This window comes from Cylas formicarius, unplaced genomic scaffold (assembly GCF_029955315.1).
Source record: "Cylas formicarius isolate icCylForm1 unplaced genomic scaffold, icCylForm1.1 PGA_scaffold_4__25_contigs__length_36172078, whole genome shotgun sequence".
Taxonomy (NCBI): Eukaryota; Metazoa; Arthropoda; class Insecta; order Coleoptera; family Brentidae; genus Cylas; species Cylas formicarius.
In genome coordinates, this window is record NW_026844334.1 from 8,177,424 (window position 1) to 8,203,848 (window position 26,425).

Sequence of the window (26,425 nt, forward strand, 5' to 3'; positions counted from 1 at the left end):
TGCCGAAAGTCATTGTCCTCCTGCATAAAATGCAGGAATACACTCTGTTGCTATACGCGGCGGCCGTTTTTCTACGAGCATGCGCGCGGTTTGGCCGCGACCGCGGGAGCGCTTAAAACCCGACGAAGCCGCCGATAAATGTTTAAATAAATCGCTGGTGTTCCATCACTGACATCGGGTGACTTCTTTACGCGCGTTCTCCTAGTTGGCAATTTGCGAAGTTCATTTTTTGATCCAGGAAAATGGTAAGTTAGGGTGATTTTTGCGGGTGCGGTCAAATTGGCAAAGATTTAACATTTTGATTGATGAATTTAGTATTTTGCTTTTTTGTATGTTCATTTTTACTTTTCGTGGAATTAATGCAATATTTTAAACATATTAATCAAAAAGAGGATAACTATTGAAATATTGGGTGGTATATGCCATAAAGAGAACGAAAGTAAAATTAATTAAAAAAATAATAGGAATATTTGTCCTTTTTCGCCAAAAATTTTAAAATCTAAATCTGCTTTAGCTTTTTTGTAGCACATGTCAAGTATTGACGGTAATAATCACACACAATTTTTTATGGGTTACTTTTAAAATTATCTTGATTAATTAGTTACGTATATTATTTCTTCCTGTCCTGTCCGTAAAATTTATTAATATGTGTTATTTTTAATATGGTAAGTTTATGTTCAGTTCAATGATTTAAAAACTAGTGCGTATAATGATTTAATTAATTTAAAAAAAAAAAGATTTTTTTACAACGCCGATTTTTAAAATTTAAAAAATTAAGCAACAAACGGGGAAAGTATTTAACAAAAATTACATTTTGAAATTAATGTATTTGTCATTTTTAGTCGACAGTGTGACATTTCAAAGCTTCATTGATTTCGTTTTAAAAATTTACATTTAGGAGATTGCACAATTCAATTTCTATCTATTATCACCTTTGTCAATTGTAAAACTTCAAAATTTTTAAAGTCTTCTTTTATTATTTCTTCTATTTATTATTTTTTATGTTATTTACCCACAAAATTGATTAATAAAACAAGAAAATTCGTTTTTAGTCAAAAAATTTGTCAAATTGTGCAGTTTTCAATTTTTAGCGTTTGTCACGTAAATCTTGAAACTCAAAGTTTAGTTCACGTCTTTGTTAAAAATGTCTGGAAAATCTTCACGGTTAATGTGCTTATGTATTTATCTACATATAATTCAAGTTACTTAGATTTGCATTTATATTTTTTATATTATGTACCCATAAAATTGATTAATAAATCGAGACGCAGACCAAACTACTATAAAATGTGACATTTTCTGTGGTTCGAAAACCCTTTCCGTTTTTTTTTTAACGAATCAAGGTTACCCGGGGACTCACAAAAATAAAACAAAGCTGTGGTTGTATTTTGCTGTCAAGTCTATCTAATATAATTTTAGTACTTAAACCAATTTCATTCGATATGATCTAGTAATTTTTATGTCACAGCACAGTTAATTACTCCTTAATAACGATTACTTCGCAAAATTGGTCAATTAAATATTAATTAAAAAACAACCACTCTCGACAGAAAGCATTGAACAAATACTAATTAGAAATATTAAATTGAAATACTCGTTTATAGTTTTTTGCAATACCTTCGAAAATATAACTGACAAAAAAATGTAGACGTACCAAGTCCTTAAATGAATTAATAAAAACGCACAAAACAACCCCATCTTGTTATATTCGAAACAAAAAATAAACCAAGCAAAATCAATTTTAATGTTACTATAAGCGAAACTGTTATAAAAAATATCATAAATATTCGCATATTGTACGTCTGATAGAGCAACGATTTTCTCGTTCGGTAAGATCGTGAAAAATCAATTTGATTGTTAATAATTCACGCCAAACTGGACTAAGAGTAAATGATAGATTACTTTCTAGAAAACATAAAACTCCTACGTCTATCGCTATCTGTTTCGCGCAAATAAAGGCGTATTATTATATTTCTTATTTAATAACGTAAAATTCATGTCCCAACGTGAAGTACTTCGAAATAAAATAAAACGTTCCGCCGTAAATCCTTCGAAATCGACAACTAAACGGTAAAAGTCCGCCACCAATTTGTCAGGAGTTACTGCGAACATCCGAGACCCCAAATCTCCTTTCCAATCGCCGCTGACATATTTCACACAGTATTTTATTTTCGTCCATTTCCAATACGCTTTCACCGCGAGCGTTATAGTTCATTCGCAAAGTCAACGGTGGCTGTGCCCACAAGACCGTGATAATAATCCACATAAACGCATTTTAATGAACGCCGGAATGAGATTATCCGACAATCACGAATTATTTTTGATGCCATAATGTAAGTCCCGTTAAAAAATATTAGTAGAAACGGATATTTTTACAGGTCGACGTCAATAAAACGATTTTCGTACCTATATGGGTAGCAAAGTAGGCATAACTGTTAAATTCACAATGTCATTAAATTAATAACATAGGGGCCGTAAATACCGTAAAATTTCAATGACATTTTCACATGTCTCTAAATTTCACATGTTAACCTGAACTTCGCGAAAATTTCTTTCTAAACAGTGATCCTTGCACACTTACATCGTTTTTCCAAATCATTTTTGACAAAATAGTGTGGAATTGATCGACTGTCAGCAGCCATGTTGATTGCCACAAGGCGCGAGTTCTTATTGGTTGAAGTTTTGAATTGGCTCGCGCATGCTCGTTTGGAATGTTACTAGCGACGCCTGTATGATGTATTTCTTTTATGTTCAAATTGCATAGTTATTACGGCATAATTTATTAGCATTATGATCTTGTACGCCATGTGCATAAAATGCATCATCCCGTCAGTACGTTGACGTTCGGTAAAAAGTCGTCGTCTCGGGTGCCTTTTATATTTAAAGTGGCCGCAAGTGCAGTTGCGGTGAACGAACCTGCCTAAGTCTATTAATATTAAAACATTTACGGAATTCCTCATCGGCGAATTAAACGGTCCCGCAAGAAGAAAGCATGCAGATAAAAATTGCCAACCTTGAGGTTCGATTTAGAGAACAGTTCGGCTACCGGGAACAAAGGCTGTCAAATATAAACTCGAAAATAGGAAATAATAACTGTGGACCGTTTTGAGAGACAGTCCAGGGAAACTTAAACCAAAAACCAACCGAGGCCTGCAAAGAAAGTTTTTTCACTTAGTTTATCTTTTGTCTTTTTGTGGTTAACAATAACCATTTTAGTTTCTCCAAAGTATCTGGTTCTTAAAAAACTAATAATTTCCAGGTTGCAACAAACATGCAGGGTTGACAATTCTTGCAAAAAAGTGAACATGGTTTGATAATAATTTTTTCCCCTCAAAAATGATGATAAAATAAACAATCGTGGCACACGAAGTTTTGTTTATTTCGGCTTTTTTTTCGAAATCTACTAGTTTTGCAGCACAAGGTACAAATCTAAGCAAGCATAAAAAGAAGTGCAACTCTATTAAACGTTCACAAATGACAGACGCATTAAATGCTTTTACGTGACGTTTATGGCTTTTTAAAAGTCACCAGATCGGGTTTAAAAATGTCGGATAGGTTTGAAGTGGAAAAAAATAGGTTCTTATAGAGATTGGGGATTTATTTATTTTGGATATCTGAACTCAATTTTGTTGCTATAAACTTGCCTACCTTTTCCTAATATCCTATTTTGAATTCGTATATTTTTGGGCACACATATTGTAAAAACTAGGAGAAAAGTATTGATTATCGATTTTTGAACTCTATTTCGAGCATTACGATTTCAAAGCAGAATAGCTGACTTTTTCTTAAAGACAATGTGTTGGATAAGTTTTGCTCATGTTAGAAATAATTTTAATGAACCGCTTTCGGTGGGTTTTTAGAAACTCTAACTGATTATCAGAAACTGTAGAACAACCTACACTTCCGTATATTAATTAACATTGTACTAGAGAAAAGTAAAGAATTTTTAAATGCTTTTATTCAAAAAAAACTTTCAGATATATAAAATTTCAGAGGAGTCCCGTTAGTTTGTTTTTTAAATTCTTTACATGTATATCCATCCCTCTTTAAATGATTATTAATGGTAATGCTAAGGTGTGCACTTGGGTAAAGATTATGTCTTAGTAGTAATTATTTATTGTACAGTCATCAATTTGGCTTTACTCAGGGTATGCGAACTGGAATGCAAAAGTCGAGTTCATTAAGGAAATTACTAACCATCTGGTTAGTAAAATACTTGGGAGCAGGAGTTGAAAAAAGCCTTAGATGGAATAGTAATATCTTATATTTGGCAAAAACATTATATCTATATATAAATTTTATATTACCAGAATTTCTTCATTTCTTAATCTTCAGCGTCTGAGTAAAACAAAATGCTAGAGTTAAAATTACGTTACATTGTACATTGTTTCTTTTGAGCACGTATAACTATCAAACTGGAACTAATATTCACAGAAATGTTATTCTCCTTCAAAGCAATCGAATTAATAATAAGCAAACAAATTATTTAGGACCAAAATTGTATAAACTGCTTCCTATGGTTGGTTATAATGGTTCTTAAGAAGGCAAAAAACATATTTTGAATAAATATTTTTTTAGTTTAATTTTCCAATTTTGAGTTAAGATTAAATTATTACGTTTTTTTTAAACCTATGTCAAATAGATAATGTAATATTGTGAACTTGTAATATATTGTAATATCGTAATGCTATAACATATTGCAATATTTTTATATATGGAAAATGGCATGTATTTAGTATTTTCTACGTTTAAGGTTAATTTGTTTCATTGAAACCAGTGTTGAAACATAAGGCTTGTTACTTTCATGGAAATTGCAGTACACAGCAATTTGATATTTGATGCAAATAATTGACTATAACGCTGAAAGTGACAAAAGCTGAGTTCAAAGAAATCGATTTTTTGTGGGAAATGCCAATGCATAGTGCAAGTGCGTCCTAGCAACTTTGAGCCACCCTAAAGTTTTTACGTGCGCAGGATTCGGATTTAAAAGCGATGAGTAATGCGTAGCTAATACATGCCTCAAGAAACTGATGCGCTCTAATGTCACGCCTTAAAACGGCAACCTTGAGTGGGATCCTATGTTTTATCCCTTGATTGGCGCAGAGGAGTGGACGTCATTTTCCGTCGAAATTTTTTCGACTGTAAACGGTTTTTAATCGAACGATTATCCACGCGGGCAATAAAAGAAGATTTTAGTATCATTATTTCATTAAACCAATAATCGAAGTCGACGAAAAGGTGCGTCGCAAGAAAGGTTTATCGAGACGTTTCGTAGACCAACAAAGACGAATTGAACGCATGAAATGAGTTATTTTATAAGTAGGATATTAATTCCCTCCAATTACAGCTTTAATGGCTTATTACCTTTCGAGTGGCGAAAAACCGCTAGAATCTCATTTCCTTTTGCGCATTCGCGTCTTTTGCACCCGTATAAACAGGATGCTGAAGATGAAAAGCAATCTTGTCAGTGTGTAATAACCCCGACAGTTTTTTACATTAAAACGTCCATTAACACAAACATTGACTACCGTTTTATGAAGATCAAGATACCTGGCTTCTTATGGGGACACGACGATCAGCATTAATACATCTTATTGGTTAATAGACACGCAAAACAATTTTATTTAATTAAAACAGTGTATTTTCGTTAAATATGTGTTAGGCGCATGAACAAATTTCACACAATCCAAAGTATAAAAGTAAATAAATTCATCTATGCAATTGATGGAGTGTTTTTTTTATTCTTCAATCGCATTCTGACTCAAGTCTGACTCAGAAAGTATTTCTTATTTCGAAGGCAAGCCAATTTCATTTAGGTATTGACTGCCAAAAACGAACTAAAAGATAGAAATTGAAATATAACAGCAGCAATGCAAAATCAATAAATTACTAAAGCAAATAATTAATTTCTGCTGCAATCATGTCCTATGCAGTTCAATTTAGAAGAAACCTAAAAGAGTAACTTATATCAAAAGTAATTTATTTGATTAATTAAAAAAATAATTTCAATTTTAATTTGAAAATACCTAGTGTACTACAAGTACCTCTAGTTGAAAACTTATTCCACAGAGGGGACCACGGTGGATTTAATTTTATTAGTTGAGAATAGAAATAGTAATTGAATTAATAAGTTTTAGTTTTAATTTTGCATAGAGAAGTTTATATTTTATATATAATTCTTAAATCAAAAATCTAATTTTTTAACTTAAGTATTGCTATTTTGTTTGGACTTATTTGACAGTATGTATTTTCGAAGCGTTTGAGGTTATGTCTCCATGTACATGCTAAGAAAACACATACATTATTAAATATACTATTTCCCTCGTTGTCACGCTGCTACGAAGAAAAGAGAAGAAAACGTATGCAGGAATTTTTAGTCGATACCATCAATATTCTTCTAGATATAAATAAAAACTTCTGCTTTCGACGTGCTTGTTTACCGGGCACCTTAAATTAGTCGTCCAAAACAAAAACCAGGCCACACTCGTTAAAGTATAATTACCAGATGCTGGAACGCGCGCAAGAACTCTTGCCTTCGGAAGTTATCTCATTTTTTCTTAAGTATCGGCTGGCTTGCGGTCGAATTTCAGGCCGACGTTTGCCAGGCGAACGATTTAAAAAAAGAATCCCAGTATTTCCCAGACGCCTAAAGAGCTTCAAAAACTTATACGAGTAAACAAATCGTTCTATCTTAATTTTACAGTTTTGTAAAATTTTAAAGCCTATCCAAACTTATTCGTATTCAGGCTTGACTTCTTATAAAACACATATCTTACATTACGTTCTAGTCTACCGACAATAACCGCGTAATAATAGGCCAGCGAAAAATAACATTATGGTTTTCAAACGTACCCCAAGTAAAGTCTGGCGCCGTGGCAAAAAAGGTAGCGAAGCTTAATGACCGTATTGAGCGTCTTATATGCCTAAAAAGGGAAATGCATCATTTGACATTGTTTTTTAATGGCAACGTGTAATGTCCAGTAAAGGCTGACTGCCGGACAAGTCAGAAACAAATTTATAAATAGGTTATTGCTAGCGTTTGAACCGAATTTGGTAAACGCAGATACGAAAAGTACCGTATTCGACTAATGCGGGGGATATTGTTAATTGTCTGCTACGCCGATTGGTTTTATGGCTTAATTAAAGTTTTTACGATGCGCATGACATTCGTATGATTTATTATTCAGCGGTAATGGGGCGTGCTTGTTATCTGCGTCGAGCGGAGCGCTATCTATCCAACTGGTATAAATAATAGTATTATTTCTTTTCAAAATGAATAAAATACAAAGGAATTTGTACATTTTTAAACGTTTTCAAACTGTTATATACCTACAGTGTCATCTATCATAAAAATGTAGGTATAGAAGTGATGGTGTTTTTAAAATTTTGATTATTTTGTGTGCTTCGATTATTTGATAGCGTTTTGCATCTAGATTTATGTACTCATCTATGTATTTTTCATTTGCTATACTTATTAGCAAGCGGTAATTAAATGTTTGTTATGAAAATAAAATAATCAAAATAGATAACAAGCAAAGCCGGTGAAATTGTGATTAAAGTATTTTTTTTATTCTTACCAACTAATAATTCGCTGTGATACAGCGGGAACCGTCTATGGACCAAGTCTACCAAGCCGGGTGTATCTAAAACCTCTATTATTGCAATCTTAAAAAATATATATAAACACAAATTTCTATCTATTTAAAAAACTTCTGGATCTATCCTTGGTCGGTTGTTGATAAATCAAACTCTCTGACGTTTTGCCAATAATCCAATTTACTTCTTTAAGACTTAACTGAAATTTATCAACAACAGGTGCAGGAGGAATCCGCATGAATCGTAAATAGTATTGTAATAGCCTGTGTAAACCAAACCAAAACTAATACAAAAAAAAACAAAATCGAAAAAAAAATCTAACCCAGTAGCAGAAGTAAGGTCGAAAAATAAAAAATAACATCCAAATTAGTTTTGGATTGCCATAATGCATTAAAGGTGACGGAGGTACCGACTAAGTAGCCCGCAAAGGTTCAGCAAGGCGATTGAGTCAGAACCTCTTTATGGGGTGGCTAAACCTATTGCAAAGTCACCAATCAAAAAATGGATCAACACTGAATTCTGGCAATGGTGAAGAGGCATGCCAGGGCAAAGACAAACTAAGGAATTCCCAGAAGCCCATCTACCAGATTTACAACAGACTTGCTCTAAAAAAAACGTTGTAAGAATAATACTAAGTCTAGTGACGGAACACTTCCGGCTTAAAAGGCGTTTTAGCCTATTGGGAGTAAAAACTCTATAACCTTTGAGGGAGTAAATCTTTTGCGTCGCAGCGACGACTAAACTAGCTGCCAACCATGCGTTTTGCTTAGTTACGTGGTAAATTGAACTTATTTATTATAGTTATTATATTAGCAATTACAAAACTTCAAGTTTTCGTGAAAATGAAATGAAAAATTATTATATTAGTATTTATTTTTGTAAGTTTTTTTGTTAAATTATAATCGCACGTGGAAATACGCATTCAAAAAACAGCAGCATTATCTGCAGTCAATTGTTTTAAACTGATTTACGGCTTTTTAGTGTTTCCTCAATTTTTGTCGGAAATTATTTTATTAGTTTTTGTTATTTCAATGCTTTCCATAAAAAATTATCATGCGATTCTTGATGGGACATAGCAACATTCGCCTTTAATTGAAATTACTAAGAACAGTTTCAATTCAATTTGTTCTTCTTATTATTAAGATGTCTAGCAGCTGTTTAATCCAGGGCTCTCTTTCATCTCTTTCTTGGTCGGTCAAGACTTCTCTTTCCTAAAAGGACCTTGTCGTTTAGCTTCCTCGCCATTCTTAATTCATTGAAGCTGTACACCCTGCCCTCCTTCTTTGGACAGCTTTCTGAATTTTGTGAATCTTGCACTTATTCCTGATATCTTCGTTCTTAATTCTGTCTTCTTCCAATTCTTCTCAACGTTTTCATTTCGCGTACCTCTATCATACCTGATGTTTCTAATAATAATAATACATTTATAAAGTCATAATAAAAATTATTTGCACAATAATCTTTGCTAAACTCAGCTTCCCATAGATTTCTAATGACCTCTTATGACGTTAAAGCTACATTAAATATTATAGTCTATTTTAACCTAGACCTAGAATATAACAAAGGACAACAAAACAAAATACGTATTAATTGTTAACGCTACATTACAGTCGGTAAACATATCACGAGGGCCCTGTTTCGCTAAGTTTTGCTTTGGTCGTGCGGCAGAATCTCTTTTCGACGCTTTGGTATTGTAAATATTCGCCGTACCGTCATGTTTAAATTATTCACCTCAGTGCGAAACGATATCCTTTCGAACATATATGACGGGATTCCAAATTATACAAACTAACACACAACGCCTTTTATTGGTGATATGGTCTTTAAAAAGCAACCTGGAGCCCAAAATCAAACCCAGACTCTTGCATGTTACTGAAACAACCAGGTTATCAGTAAACTTTGGATTGGTTTGGATTGAGTTCTTGTTTTCCGCCGCGTATGTCAGCGTTCTTATAGATGCGGACTTTTGTTTCTGTTGCCAAAATTCAATTAAAAAAGAAATTTCAATTTAATTAAATTCTAATCGGCGAGAAATTAATTGGCACGGCACCGGAAAATTCTTCTTTTCTACAGCGGAAGCGGGTCGCTGTTACACGGTTAGGATGCGGAAAAGTACTTTACAGACAGAGTTACTTCGTTTTTTTTTTATTATAAATAACCCAGGGGCGTCGACCTTCCGTAATTACTCGCACTTCTATACAGCAAAATATTTATTTTCCACACACCGCGGTCGTGCTACGTGGCGGCGAATTTATTTCAGTCCCGACCGCGAAGCCGTAACCGCTGGTTTTTAATTTTACAGTAATAATTACCAAATACTGCTTCGTCCTCTGTATGCAATACTCGCTAGCCCGTGCACGGTATAATCCCGCTGCGGCAATCCCACTTCTGAAAACCAAACGCCGCCTTCGCGTTGAAATACGCCATCACTTATTCCCGCGTAAGTTGAATTAGCACGTTATCGCTATCGCATTCATAAGCACTTTTACATTCCAATAAAACAATAAATAAATTGAACAATCCTACACCAGTGTAGGTAGGCAGGTACGTGAACTTGGAAACAACGACGGGTTGGGGCAGGTCGTTTGCGGTTGTTGTGCCGCGCGATTGCCTGTCCGAAGCCACTTTTTCACGGATAATAGGAAATCGCGATTTTTCGCCGTACGCTTCAATTAAATGAGAGAAAACGCAGCCTGACCGATCGATAAATAGGAAAGAATCGCAAGAAATCGCATGGAGGAATTTCACCGTGAGAATATTTTATTGGCGACTGGCAATGGCTTGGCTTCTGAAAACTGCTCTTTCGAAAAACTAAGCGTCACTGAACCGACGTCCTATTGTTCATTGGAAGCTACACAGCACTGGTTTTTGCACATAAAGAAGGAAAGAAAAAGGTGCAACATTATCATTTGGATTTTTTAAATAAAAAACAATAAATAACATTAAAATAATCGATAAGATGGCAATTGGAAAGTTATAACATTAAAATAATCGATAAGATGGGAATTTATACTGAGAAAATTGTATCACTTTTTACGAAAAGTTTTACAAATAAAAAAAACAGGACATCCTTCCGTTTATATACGGACATCTTGTCTCCTGTAAATGATTTATTTTCCTCTTCCTTATTGTTCGCGATGAAAACAATAATTTTTGGTGTTTTTTTAAACAGAACACCAGACTAAGAAGTTCGAGTCCAGAGATTTTGCTAAATATTACATTTTAAATAAACGAACCAACGTTCTTTTTTCAGAGTTTAGAGCACCCCCCATTGTGCTTTAAAATACTTTAAAATTTGGTTAGAATTTGGCATTAATTTATAGATTGATATAGAACTTTACTGCAAAGTACGTTCTTATTCCCTAATGCCAAAAATAAACTTTCAATTGTAATAATATTATATTTAAAGCTTTATGGAAACTCTTCCCAAGGATGAAGAAGTTGAATAGGGTGTGAATAAAAAGTATGCTAAGATGCTTCTATGTAATGCTATCAAATGCAACCCTACTGTGAAACAATTTTTAAAAAATAGTATTCTCAATTATTTAATACATATAAATCACATAATGAGAGAGAGAGAGAGGAAAATTATTGTTCTTCATGCTGAAGAAGAAAAAGCAACAAATTTGTTTAAGTTAAAAAACGATTTTTCAGAATTTATGTTAAAAATATTTTTGAAAACTTTTGTTGGAACATTTTTTTTAATAAACGAATAATAAGAATTATCTGTATAAAAAAACTGTGATCAAAAATGTACCAACCCTCCATTAATCTTACAAAATGTTTCAAATACGGATTTTGAAATTTTCAAATGGTTAGTCGTTAACCGTTCTTCCAATTTTCTTATTTCTTGCTTGAATTGAAAATAAAAAAGATTATAAAAAAATCGGAAAATTGTATCGCAATGTTTATTTATAAAAAAGATCTTACTTTTAACTAAAACTTTAAAATTTAAAATTAAATTTATTCAACTTAGTTTCAATTTTAATGTATTCAATATTTAAAGCTTCATGAGGTCTGTTATTCTCTGTATTGTTGTAATAGGCGGTTCTTTACAAATTCATTAAAAAATAAATATTTTATAATAATAATATTTTGAAACTTAAACAAATTTGTGTAAGTTTCAAAATATGGTTGCTTTCCGATTTTATTTTATATAAAAAGTAATTTTAAATTTTTTTCTGGAATAGAAATAGAAATTTTAATGAACTTATATATTCTGTATCGAAATATTTACAAATTTTGCAAAATTCAAAAGTGAACAGTGCCACTTTTTATGCCTATAGATATAATAATAATAATAATAATAAAATCGTTATGGTGCAAAGAACAACTCATAATCGATTCAGTAATCCTCAAACAGGCCCGAGTCGAACGTAGAAATCTCAGCCTCTGTTACATCGATTACAGCAAAACATTTGACTCTGTCCCACACGACTGGTTGGAAATATATAAAATACACCCTGCAATACAACTTTGATGACTCGGTGGCGGACCCAACTACACCTAGACAGCGACAGATTGGGGGAAATTTACATTCGCAAAGGCATTTTTCAAGGGGACAGCCTCAGTCCACTTTGGTTTATCCTCTCCCTTAACCCACTGTCAACACTGCTTAACTCAGAACCGAGCGGCTATCGACCTAAGATTTGAAGGGGACTCCGAGTTTCGCACTTAATGATTATGGACGACATTAAATGGTACGCCGAAAACTCAGACCAATTGCATTCGCTGATAAAAACAACGAAAACTTTTAGCAGTGATATTGGGATGTCGGTGGGTAAATGCGGTACAGTACAAATCGTGAAGGGTAGAGTTCAGCAAGGTCGAGAGGTGGAAGACATTCAATCTTTGGCGGTATACAAATACCTCGGCATCGCACAGAATCGGTCAATCGATCACACTGGCCTAAAAACGAATTTAAAGAAAAATAATAGAAAGCGATTAACCAAACTGCTTAACACATTTTTAAACTCGGGGAACCTGACAACCGCTGGAAATACACGGGCAATACCGGGTCTTACATACTCCTTTGGAATCCTTAAATACACAGGTACCGACCTCCGTGAGCTAGACAGATTGACTCGAAGGACCTTCACTAAGTTTAGAGTTTACAATCCCCGATCAGCTGTCGAGAGATTCTATTTAAGCAGAAAAGATGGTGGACGAAGCCTCATCGACATCTATAAGCTATGCCGGGACCAAGAAGAAAAAATGAGAATTAACTTCCAGGAATCAAACTGAATCATGGCAAGAGAAATCATTGCATGGTAAATACCTGAAGACTCTACAGGATGAGCGTATAGACAAAGAGGGCTCACTCACTCGTTTGAAAAAAGGCCAACTGTATAAAGAGACTGAACGATTTATAGCGGCCATCCAAGATCGTACAATAAAAACCAGATCATATGAAAAAACCTGTCTAAAGAAAAACGTGGTGGATATATGCCGAAAGTGTGGTAAGCCTGGAGAAACAATTGAACATATCACGTCGGGCTGCCCAGCGCTATCTAACACGGCATACTTTGGCTGCCACAACCAAGTTGCAAAAATTGTCCACATAGAACTAGCAAAAAAATATGGACTCCTCTCCCCCATCCTGTTATCAATACTCACCAGAACCTGTACTGGAATCCAACACCCACCTACTCTATTGAGACCGATCGATAACCACCGATATAACTGTGGATTTCCATAGTGGTCATTGACAAACAAAACGAACATGCATTTATTATAGATGTGGCGTGCCCACTTAGTGAGAACGTTTCTAAAATGGAGGTCGAAAAAATTACAAAGTATGAAAACCCTAGCAAGAAAGATCAAAAATGTCTGGAAACTCAAAAGTCCCCATAACAATTTCAGCAAACGGAGTCTTTACGATGCACCTAAAAAAATATCGATAAACTAAACTTACCAACACGATTGTACGAAATCATGCAAAAATGTGTAATTCTTCAGACATGCCATATAACGCGCAAGTTTCTGAATGGGGCAGAACTATGAAAGGGAAAAAAAAGGATCTAGTGGAAAAGAATGAAATTTCTCTCCACCAGCCCGAGCCTAGCCCAAACATGAAGAAAACACCTAAGAAGTTATTGGGCAGGTGAAAGTTCCAGCTTCAGCTGAGGAAAGGAATAATAATAATAATAATAATATCTCATCATACTACTATTTATATACAAAATACAAATGAAAAAAAAAAGACATGATCTGAATCTTTAATATATCTGAATTATAACATTATCAAAATAATAATATTATTTAAGGCATCCTATCGTATACATTCGTGTTCTTCTATATAACTTTGCAAAACGCAAATTTACAGTCTATAATGATTTTCGTATCCTTTGTTGTAAAAGAACAAGGAATGATGATACCCGCAGACATCAGCGACCCAGTTCGGCTGTATAAACCTTCATGACAGCAGAATTTCGCAGTTGCTTGTGGGAAACGCTTGGTGTACCATTATTGCTTTTTGAAAGCGCACAAAACGTTTTCAATATAAGACGGTAGCCATCGGTATATCGGATGAACAAATGAATTATGAATTTTCAGGTGAATCCGTCCGAGCCGTGCCACTTTCGCATTATACGTCTTTCTTTTCGTGCCAGTCACGGAGGAACATTGGAAAAATCATTTTGGCGTATATTTCAAATCGTAGCCGAATTGTGCGAATACGTCCCTCGCTTCTCATTTTTAAAATTTCCAACAGCGATCGATTCTGGTTGTGTTCTTATTGGCGATCACAAAAAATTCGTAATTTATCTGAATACTGAATATTATTTAACCATTACTTAAAGAATAACGGAATGAATGTCAGTTTGATAAATTTTTTATTAATATATTAATAATAATTTAATTAATACGATTATTTCTGAAAGTAAGTTCATGTCTGACAATTGTTATCACTGGTTACAACTTCTTCAAACCTCAAAAGAACGAAAAATCTGTGTTAATTTTAAGTGCATAGTTAAATATTATTGTTTGGAAAATATTTTTATTTTATGTCAAATTTGTTTGCACAATGCTTATATTTTGCAACATTTTTTACTGTGCATTTCATTACAATTTATAAATAATCTTCCATTTTATTTTATTTATTTTTATTATTTATTAAACAAAAATTTTAAAAAATACAATTTTTGATGTGAATTTGAAAATTTATTTATACAACAGAAATTTCAAATAATACTCTATTTTTTGTGTTAAAAATCTATTGATTTTTTAAGTCTATATGTAAATAAATATAGAATATTATATTAAATGGAACAAAACGATAGGTGCATTTTTTTCAATAGTTTTGGTTGCTTTTGGTTTGGTTAGACTGAAGTTTCTAATTTTTTGCGTCTTTACGTGGTTTTTCCTGCTTTTTGTTAATTTTAATTTTTGCTGGTGTTGCAAATTATCCGACACTGTCATACCTTTTATATTTTATAATTTGTTTTATAATTCCATTAAATCCTTTTTTGTAGCATTTTTTATTTCGATAAAATTTATAAATACATTTTCAACATCACTTCAACAAATTGCAATTTCCTTTTCAAATTATGTTATCATTTTTCTTAAGAAAATTGGAAGACTACAGTTTGCCCTCTGATTTTTTAAAATTTTTACAATAATATACATGTTTTAATGTCGAAAGACGAAAAAACAAAACTTTTTCCATTTCCAGATTTTGTATCGTACCGTGAATACTACCTGATTTTTCTTTCCTTAAATTATTTTTCAACTTGCGTTTCAGAGGGAATGTATCTCCGTCCATATCGGCCAAGCTGGCGTCCAGATCGGCAACGCGTGTTGGGAACTTTACTGTCTGGAACATGGGATTCAACCCGACGGACAAATGCCTTCCGACAAGACCATCGGAGGCGGCGATGACTCGTTCAACACCTTTTTCAGCGAGACCGGTGCCGGCAAACACGTACCCAGGGCCGTATTCGTAGATTTGGAACCGACCGTTGTTGGTAAGTAGAAATAAATCTAATGGTGCACATTTGTTTACGCTATGTAAGATTTAAAGCGCGCCGATGCGCAAAGGGAATTAAAAAAAAGAAATACTGAAGGATTCTATAAGAGTGCTGAAAAATTGTCTAGGGAGGGACACACTCATCGCAGTTTAACTATGCCAACTTTTACAGCATAATGAATTATGGAAGTGCTCACAGGTTCAGGTGTCTAAATATCTTGACATTTCCAGCTGTCAACATATTTCAACCTATCGTGTTTTTATTTTTTTTCTCTACGCCAATCTTTTACACAACCATCAGCACAAGAACAATCTTACATTTCCGGTGCAAACACTGTCCCGAACGGAAAATAGTTCTAGCTTTATGACATTGTTTGCTCAATTATACTGAAAAGTATACGCAAATGAAAAATAAAATAAACTAAACAACCTCATTGAAATGGTTGTATACTATGGTAGGAAATATGTAAACAATATCATTGTCATCATCAAAATTTCTTTAGAGATAGTCTTTATTAACGGGCTAGCTTTTAAAATACTAAAAATGATAACACTTATTACTCAAGAATTAAAAGTAGATCCTAGTAGAAAAGTTGAATAATAGCTATAGCTAATATTATTTACATAAGCTAGATTAATTTTCACCTGCTTGATAGGGTGTTTACTTGTGAATGCATATAAATAATTACTAGTCGTGATTATAAAAAAATTAAAAAATTATATAAACTCTTTCTTTCTTTCTTATAAGGACTGCATTCATAATTGTTCCTCAGACCTCGAAGATTCCATAAAAACTTTAGAATTGGCGTGATGCATTAATTAAATTAACGATAATGTCACATTCTAATGGCCAAGGACACCTCCGCTATCGACTATGGATTTAAAAGGGGTTGTTTTTTTTTGCGCAATCAGCAGACTTTAATTGAACCGTCAAGTGTATGGATCCCTTTATACACATGTTGAAACACGCATATCTTCGCTTAAGCTTGGCTATTTAAGTGCATTCACAAATAAATCCTTTCGTTTATCGCACGAAACGATCGGTTTTAACTGTATCGAAACAGGCATTAAATATTTAGTTAAAAATTACGTTCATTACTACTGGGCACACGGCGATGTAAGCAACTAAAATCGCGTGACGGATACGCCTGCCAAATCAAAGGAAGTTTTAATAATACGCCGTCATTTAATGATTTTATAGAGCCGACATTGTTCTTAAAGGAGGAACCGAAAGAACGCCAATCATTTCAATAGACCTGTTACTTAGAAATATCTAATGAATCGTGCGTTTGGACATAATTGAATTTCTTCACGATTGCTTTTAACTGCGAGGTAAATACCTTCAGATTTCCTGGAACTACTAAGCATTTCATTCAACCATTGCCTTTAGGAGGAAAGTTAGATCTTTAATGATATCATTCCGTTTTGCCTTTGTCTTCTGATCTATCATCGTTCGCCGTTGGGAACGGTTCTTGTGTGAGGCTGCAAATTTTTAAAAAATAGTTAATTACAATTAAATGGAGGGGGCTGGGGAGACCAACATGTTCGATAAAAATTTCAACTTTCTCGGAGGAACGTAAGTATTTTCAAAAATTAAAAATCTAGATTTTTGAGGAAAATCATGACAAACATGAAAATAATAAATCGAAAATATTAACTGAAAATGGGGGGGGGGCTCAAAAATCAATGATCAATTTTAAATGTTTAATATCTTTTAAATACTTTAGTCATCCAGGAGACTGCCAATTTTTAAGAAATAATTAAATACAATTAAATGGAGGAGGCTGGGGTGAACTTTATGGTATCTGTGGATAGACCCCATCGGAGCAACTTTTTAATTTTAATTTTAATATTAATTCATAAGTAGGCTGGGAGATTTATTTGTATGCTCTATTTTTAATTTTCTCAAGTTTTAATCCTATTAGTCTATGCGTTTAACTATAAATAGTAAGCTCTGCATGTCGTCGGAGACTCATTTCATTATAGATTTTCGTTGGAGTAACGTCGCCATCGAAACGTGAAATATTTCTATGCAATGATTTAAAATTTTGTCCGACGTTTCGTTTTACTACGAAGCAATCTTCACAGCACTAATACGTAATAATTGGATTTTTTAGGTGGTTCCGGGGGTTTTGGGATGTGCTGAAAACGTCGTAATGATTTAAAATTCGGTCCGACGTTTCGTTTTATTGGAAAACCATCATCAGAACACTAAAAAAATTCAAAAAATAATTAAAATTTCGAATTTCTCGTCTTCGAAAACCCCGCTATGCAGAATTTTACTCACTTTGGGGAAATCACATTGAAAACGCATTTTGGGTTGAAAAATCCGCCCGAAAATCGATGGTCAAATTAGAAAGTTTAATATCTCGCTTATTTATAATTTTGAGAACTTGAATTTATACGTTATATACCTTGGTCCTTCCTCTATCCGACGATACCAAAAAGTCTCACCCAAGTTTACCGTTTGCCGTCGGGAACGGTTTTTATGGGACCCTGGAATTTTTTTTAAAAAATGCTTAATTATAATGAAATAGAGAGGGATGTGTGATATCTGCGGGTAGGCCTCATTGACCTCCATCTTCTATGAAAATTTCAATCTTCTCGGAGCAAGGTAGGTATTTAAAAAAATTAAAGATGTAAATTTTTGGGAAAAATCGCGACCATGAAAATTTTGGATCGAGGTCAATATTAACCGATCAGGCTGAAATTTGGCACGAAGATAAGGGGTCTGGGGGGTATTTAAAAAAAGTCCATTGTTTAATTATGTTTCTTAAAAAACGGTTTTTTCCGATAAAATATTTTATATTTCGATTATTTATAATTTTGAGAATTTGAAATTTACTTTAATCTTTTCTCTATCGAATGGTATCAAAAGGTCGCACATAACTTGTACGGTTTGCTGTCGGGAACGGTTTTTGTCAGAGACTGCAACTTTTTAATGATGATTTTTCTTTTAACAATATTTTTTCTTGATCACCATCGCCTTCTGAAAGTCTGGAAGAGATGGCGAAATCAATATCTCGAAAGTTCAGAGCAATTATGAAATTTTCCTAACTTCAAAAGAACCACAAAATTAAAATTAGCAACAATTACAAAAAAGAGTTAAAACGGTGAGTCAAACAATTCCGTAGTTGATGTTATTGGATTTATTCTTCGCTAACAATTTAAATACGAAGTCTATAGAATGTTTCGAGGCATTATTTAAGCAAAACTGGGTTTAAATCGCAATTCACTTGACCGAATAATTGGACAATCCACGAAGCTCGTTATTCTATTCACGAAAATATTAAACCAATCTTCTAATTCGCCTGGTAATTTTCCGAAAGTCATCACGAATAGTATAGAGTTAACACGATGTTTCATTGCTCATTTTTGACGGTATTATTTAGTTTAGCGAACGGCGCAAGCATATGCAAAAATCTTTGCCGCGGTAGTTTATCATTCACCGCGATTATATACTTTATTAGACTTTTGTATCGATCATATCGCCACGGAATGTAGGTTAATAACAAATTCCGCAATGTCACTGCGGCCTGGGCCGTATAACCGTGTTCTCGCATCTACCATCGAAGATCAACAACCCCACGATCTAATTTTTTTTGCGCAGGAAATTTATTAAGTTAATTCGCTTCATTCATGGGGCGGTGAATATATTTTATCAAGGATCTGCTAATATATCAAGCAATAAGCAATATTTCCTACTTCAAATCTCAGACGTATATCAAGTGTTCATAATTCTTTTAGCATGTATATCACAGCCCGGGAATAGATTACGATTGGAGGATTTGTAACTTTTTATATAAAAAAAAAGATTGTTAGGTTACTTATAGATTTCTATAGATTCTCGGATTTTTCGTTGGTAGAAGAATTGATTACATCCAAGAATTTTAGTTTTTCTCGAATAAAACTTCATGTCCGGTTTCGTGATTGTGTTTGGCATCTGCTGATGAGTTTATTTGTCTTAGTCTTAAAGCTCTTTCATGTTATTTGAGCCTGGTTGATATTTTTCGATAATGTTTGGGCCCTAAGGTATCGGCCTGTGTGCGTAGGTTTCCTGTAAACACAATGACCCACATCACCACCGGTCGAAAAATCATCGGTTATCAACTCTCTTGTTTACAGAGCCCTAAAACTGTGTCAGCCCGAGTAATTGAACCCAGAATTAAAACACCTTACCTCTGCTCTTCTCTTTAATAATTTCCTCATTAAAGATATTAAGCGATCCATCACAAAATACGCTTCACCACATACTTGCCACTGTTGTCCTTCCTTATATTCAAAACATCACTGAACATATATCAAAAGTTCTAAAGAAATGTAACGTCAAAACAAGATTTACCACTTGTCCAAAAATCTTTCAACATCTTCGATCCATCAAAGACAAAATTCAATTTGAGATGCCAGGAGTATACTGCCTTCCATGCATATGCGGCAAAGAGGATATTGGAGAGACCGGACGAAAAATATCAACTAGACTCAAAGAACATGAAAGAGCCTTAAGAATAAGAAAAATATACTCATCGACAGTTGCCGAACACAATCACGAAACCGGACATAAAGTTTTATTTGAGGAAAACTAAAATTCTTGGATGTAATCAATTCTTCTCTCAACGAAAAATCCGAGAGTCTATAGAAATCTATAAGCAACCTAACAATCTTAACTGCGACTCACCAATATGAAAACCAGTCATCCGAGAAGGTGTTTATGCCCCTCATTTGTCTCGGCCCCCTTTAAACAATATAAAATCAGGTACAGTCAAGCTCTGAAGAAGCCAACAGGATGATTGGCGAAACGTCGGCTAGTTCGATTCAATAAAAACCGACGCAGGATTAATCCAGGAGTTTTATAAAATGTGTTACAGTAGTTCAAGGATTTGTTATTTGCTGATATTCCGCCACCAAAATGAGATTATCAACATAATTTAAATAAATAAATAAAAACGCTTTTATTTTCCAAAAAAAAAATCATAAATCAACTTGCAAGAACCCAAATTTTACAACAAATATCATAAATAAATAAGTAATTCAGCCATAGATTAAACTAAACAATAGATTAACAATAACCATAAATATGGGAAAAGGAAATATTGTTGAAATAGGTAAAAATGAAAATTAAAATAATAGAACAATAATTAAAGCAATTAAATTGAGAAGGCTAATCTACATTTAACAAAAGTACAAAAATATAACTAAATATAATTTCCCTTAAGGGTTTCTTTTTAAAAGACTGTCTGGATGAGCTTCCGAGCAGGCGTATCGGCTTAGCAACTTAGCAGACATATAAGAAAATGAATTCTGAGACATAGCTTTGTGCCTTTTTGATATGTCACACAGATTATTGAAACTTGTACAACGATGTTAAGAAAGGGTAATTCTTTCAGCTTTTCACTAACGCGGTCTTTGAGTTTTAGATTAAATGTGAATACATAAGTTTTGTACTTTTCGTAGTGTGGCCAAATCCTTACAAATTGCATACAAAATTGCAATAGTTTGTGTGACACAAGACCAACGTTTCAGACAATGATTTTTTTTTACTTTCCGTCAAGAATATATTTATTCTTGTATAAGTTCCTTAAGTTACAATAACCGTTTTGTATAATATTAGAAATATGCGTCTCGGACCTTAATTCATTATCAAAAATAACACCCAAGTTTTTACATTCGGGAGCAACTGGTATTTTAACATTGTTGATTGAAATGTCAAGCAGCTTACTAGCCCAATTTTTAAAAGAGCCGAAGTTAATAATGGCATACTTATTTATTATTATGTGAGTATATTGCAAATTTTTCTAAATTTCCATTTAACTTCTTTAAAACTTCAGCAGCCTCAGATTTTGGGAAACTTGCATATAATTAGGTGTGTGTTACACTGCTCAATGTAATCAATGATATCCGAAGTGAAGATAACAAAAAACAAAGGTCCCAGAAAAAAACCTTGAGGTGGTACACATCTGTCCAACACTAATGCCCCAATCTAGTATTATCAATCATTACTCTGATTGTTTTGGATTTAAATCCATAACAAAAAAATTTTGCACAGAAAAGGTGTGACTAAGGGTGTCAAAAGCCTTACTATAGTCCAGTAATACTAAAGCTGTCGATTATCCCTTATCGGTAGCCAGCAGAACATCATTGAGAACTCGTAGCAGAGCTGTTGAGGTGCTGAAACTCAGACTGACATTTTGGCAAAAAAGTGCAAATAATGAATTATTTGTGTGTAAATGAAGTTATATAAAAAGTAACAAATCCTTGAATCGAAATCCATTCCCGAGCTGTGATCCATATGCTAGAAGAATTATGAACACTTGATATACGACTAAGATTTGAAGTAGGAAATATTGCTTATTTGCTTGATTTAATCCTTGATAAAATATATTTATCTTCAATTTCAATTGTTGCTGATGTAATTTAACTTTTGAGTTTCCTCAAATGTGTAAATGTTATAAACCCATAGGAATGAAGTCTAGAAAGAAAAAAACGCCATAAATGAAATTTGTCATGTACGTTAGAGTGTTAATTTTAGAAATAAAACATAACAAACGCACTCAGAATATTTAACGATAATAAAGGAGTAGGTGCACAACAAACGAAAAAAAAGGCATGTATGATAACAGACTACCGCTGAAAGCTACGAGATAAAAGAAGAATAATGATAATATACTGCATCCTGTACTATAAATTAATTCATTCGAAAGCCACCGTTTTAAAGATCAGATATTATTTATAAGATAGGAAAAATACTTATGTTGTTTTAATTTTATTCTATTGTGTTAATTAAGTATTTTTTTAATCTTTTTTTTAAGTACCTAATACAATATTTTAAGGAAATTAATGAAAATTTCTGTATTCATTATTTTATTATTATTGTCCATTAGTCACAAGACAGGAAAGCACAATTTATGAAGTTTTTAGTGTAGGATTGTGAATATTCTTCCCTTTGTGGCAATAGTATACGATGTTAAAATGTGTAAAAAATGAATGGCGTTACGTTATATGCCAAAAAATCCCTGCTGATGATTACAGTTTAGTATACAAAATTTCATAAAATTATCTTGAAGTTATGATAAAATATTTCCCGCCAATACCATGCAGCTGCGAAGTTTGGGTCATGATTTATTTGTTATTTAGTTTCGAAAATTATCAGGTTATCAAATTTAAATTTATGTGTTATCGGAATCAATGGCGTATTACCCATATTAAACTTTATAAAATTATCTAAGAAGTTACTAAAGTTATTATGAAACATTTTTTGGTTATATTTTATATTTTTTATTTATGCTTTGGCTCTGCAGCTTTAGCGTCTAAAGTTATCAAATTAGCAACCTCTAAACTCATGCGTTATCTTCATCAGCAAAAAGGATAATTTTATTTTATGTGCATCTCCACGTCAGTGCGTCCGTGGTGCCGGACCTAACCCCTCTTTTGCGAAAAAAGAAGGTTCGTCGGCCCGAGACCTTATAAATATATAAGGATTAGCATACGCTTATTTAATTGGTTTCCATTCGGATGAAGTCCGATTAAACTCGGTCTGTTAAGGAAGACCTATCTGTTCGTATTACGTAGCTTCTTTCTTTTTGCTTCGCGATTTACGAGCGAATTAATTTAGCACGAGCCGCGTCCATGATGCGCACGTCGCGATGTTTAATTGTTAGGTTATTTCTTTAATTGGACCGGACGATGGCGCGCCTTCCTTTCGAGCTGTGTATACCACCGAGACAGCCGTTTAGATGACATAAATTAATCTCGGCCGATTAATTGCGACGCCCAACCGAGTAGCGAAAATTAATCTTCCATGGAAATGATAAGAACGAATCTAGTACAAGCTTCTGAGACCTCGAATGATTGAGTTATGTATAGTTTCTTAATGCGAGAGAGTAATACAATATAAATTTGCAATGGGAGGGATAGTTAAGCAGGATGGACAACTTAAAGGTTAAAAGTTACTGTTTACAAAACTTCAGTGAAAGTTTCGTTGAAAAGGTTAAAGGTTAGTTGAACTGAGGGAGCTTTTACTTGATGAAAATCCATTTAACAAAATAAATAAGAACTAACAGTTCACATGGAAATTGTTTCGACAACACCGTTCTTATTTATTTTGTTATGGGTTAGAGTTAAAATTTAAAGGAACGTTAGGTTTGGGTGACGAAGTGCTTGGAACACATTAAGAATAATAATTATATCATTTTTAGGAATCACAGTTTTACTAATCCTTTTTTCAGCAACAAATTCAGAAATTCTAGATATTTCCAAATACGAACTTTATAAACAATTGCCGGAAAGTAACTATAAGTCCAAATTTAAACACTAAGTTACAGGTAGATCAACTAACTGCCACTCTCTGGGCTTACTGCACCAATGGAATAAAACCAGTTTCACAGTTCAATAATGAAATGAAATGAAATGTAATGTATATACGGTTAAAACCAATGGTATTATAAAGGATAGACCACGATATTCCTGAAAAACTGCCGCCAATTTATTGGGAAAGGGGTTTTGGTAATATATTTTTAGTGCAATACATTTTTTAAAAAATTACCACTAAATCGATAAATATAAATAAAAAAAAAGCATGCAGATGATGAAAAGTATCAGTTTGTACTATCATAAGTATCTGCCTATTCTACTACAATAAAAAATTAGGTTTAAATGAACTGGTAAAAGTGTGAGCGATTCCTACTAAATTACATCTTTTCCTTTCTGTAAGTGATTATGGGATAATAAATTATTGCAAATGGCAAGATAATACTGGATACTGGATTTTAATTATGTATTTGCTTAAATTTGATCGATTGGTATTAGAGTTAGATTTTTTATATTTATTTTGACTATGTAGAATAAATAGTGTTGAAAAATAAATATTACAGCAATATATATCGTAATAATGCATTCACATGACAGCCTTTAAAGGTTAGATTCACTTGCCTGGTTAGAAGTTTTCCAATGTTATCATATTTGTTCCTTACAATATAATATTGAATTTGGATTTCTTTCTATATCTCCCCTTATCCTCCTTCGTTATTATGATTAGCGTTTACGCTCTGGGAATAACATCAGTTGCATTCCCAGCATATATTTACTGATATTGAAAATTTTTGGCTGCCATAATCTTGTAATAATCATAATAGTAATAATAAGTATATTTGCAGTAATATGAAATGAGCTTTCAATAATCGTGAATATAAAACAAATGTTGGCAATATAAATAAATAAATAATCGTTTATTAATTGAAGTGAAGTGGCTTTTACTTGATGAAAATCCATTTATCAAAATAAATAAGAACTAAAAGCTCAGATTTTCACGAAATTATATATTATGACATGACAATTGTTTCGACAACACGACATTTGATAAAGACACGGTCTTGTCCGGCACCTATACGGCACTTATACGGCCGCCAGTTTTGAACGTACATATCATAAAATGCCCCTTTCTACGTAATTCTAAAGCTAGAATTACTGTTATTACCATCCTAACATACACTGTCAATAACGCTGTTTATATACTTACTTTTTTCTTTGGTTTTGGTTAGTTCTTTCTCTTTATATTTGTTAGGACAGTCATTAGGACTGGCGGCCGTATAAGTGCCGGAATATTATTATAGGTTGAGCAGATATTATATTATATTTACTTCAAAAAGGAAACGGCTTTAGATTTCGGAGGACTTCCAAATCTCATAGTCAAGGCATGGATATCTGATCTAAACGTAAGTTTCTTTAAATACGTGTTAGTCTTCAATAATAAAATGAACTACTATCAAGTTGTGGAGTGCAATCAAATTCTGCGATCCATTCTTAGTCATTGAAGAAGCATTGAAAACCTTTTTTTTTAATTTTAATTGTTAAAAAGTTAAATCGCATAGCTTACATTGTGCTCCTTTGCTTGAGTTAATATTTTTTTGTGTATTTAAAAACGTCCGGTTGTAATAAGCGCTCCAATTACTGTGAACCGATGAAGTGAAACTGTAATTGATGGTATTTACGCCTTTCTGCATCCACCACGGTCTGATCAGTTTTCTGTAAACAAGATCGAAACCACTGATTTGAAACTCGTTGTGTAATCGAAAGGTGTGAAGGCTGAAACGGTTACCGCTGAGAGTTTTAAAGATTCGACTACGGAGGAACTTGCCAAAAAATGCATCGTTAAATATACGAATGGGGTTATTATAACATTGTAATATTTTAATGTAAATTTAAAACTATTAATGTGGCGACAATAAATGATCGTGGAGGCACTTTTGCGTGACACAGGAAACCCGACACACCCCTTTTGTCTTCGAAGGGGAAGTATCGGATTGCACGGACATCCGCGCACACTTCCCGTAATTAAATGATAGTTTTGGGAGGGCGAGGCCCCTGTCCATCGCCGGAATCATCACCGGACCTATTCTGCGTATGATTATAATAAATTTTTAGATCGCGGTTTCAGTTGTCGCAAAACTTATTTTCATTATACAGCGTTTTCTAATTTTCCAGTTTAAGACTTCAGATCTTTAAAGAGTGACAAAGTAATATATCTCCTTTATTTCAGTGCTTCGAAAAAATGTTTTAAAAGATGTTGCATAAAATTAAACACTATGCAAATGTTTTTAATTGTACACGGTGTTACATAAAACCCCTGCAATACGAAAATGTTCCTGGGGGTGGTTTTGATTGACTTTTTTAAAATAAAACGTCATATAAACGTACGTCCTAAACTTCTTAACTTTTGAGATGAAGGGTGGTAAAGTTTTCAAAAATAAAATATATATTTTTTAATATCTGCAATATCATTTCATATATTTTAATGAAATTTGGCACACATACTATATATCAAGAGGCATTATTTATTGTACCACTTTTTTTTTTAAATACACCAGGGGT

The 26,425-nt window shown here is 33.3% G+C and overlaps 1 protein-coding gene across 1 annotated transcript in view; it reads left to right on the top strand.

Annotated features, from left to right (window-relative positions):
• Window positions 1–110: 110 nt before the first annotated feature.
• Window positions 111–26,425, top strand: part of LOC132700777 (tubulin alpha-3 chain) — a 36,068-nt gene continuing 9,753 nt past the window's right edge. The window contains exons 1-2 of the mRNA XM_060668304.1: window positions 111–245; window positions 15,338–15,560. Coding sequence (XP_060524287.1) covers window positions 243–245; window positions 15,338–15,560 — 226 coding nt within the window. The 5' untranslated portion in view covers window positions 111–242. The remainder of the gene's footprint in view (window positions 246–15,337; window positions 15,561–26,425) is intronic.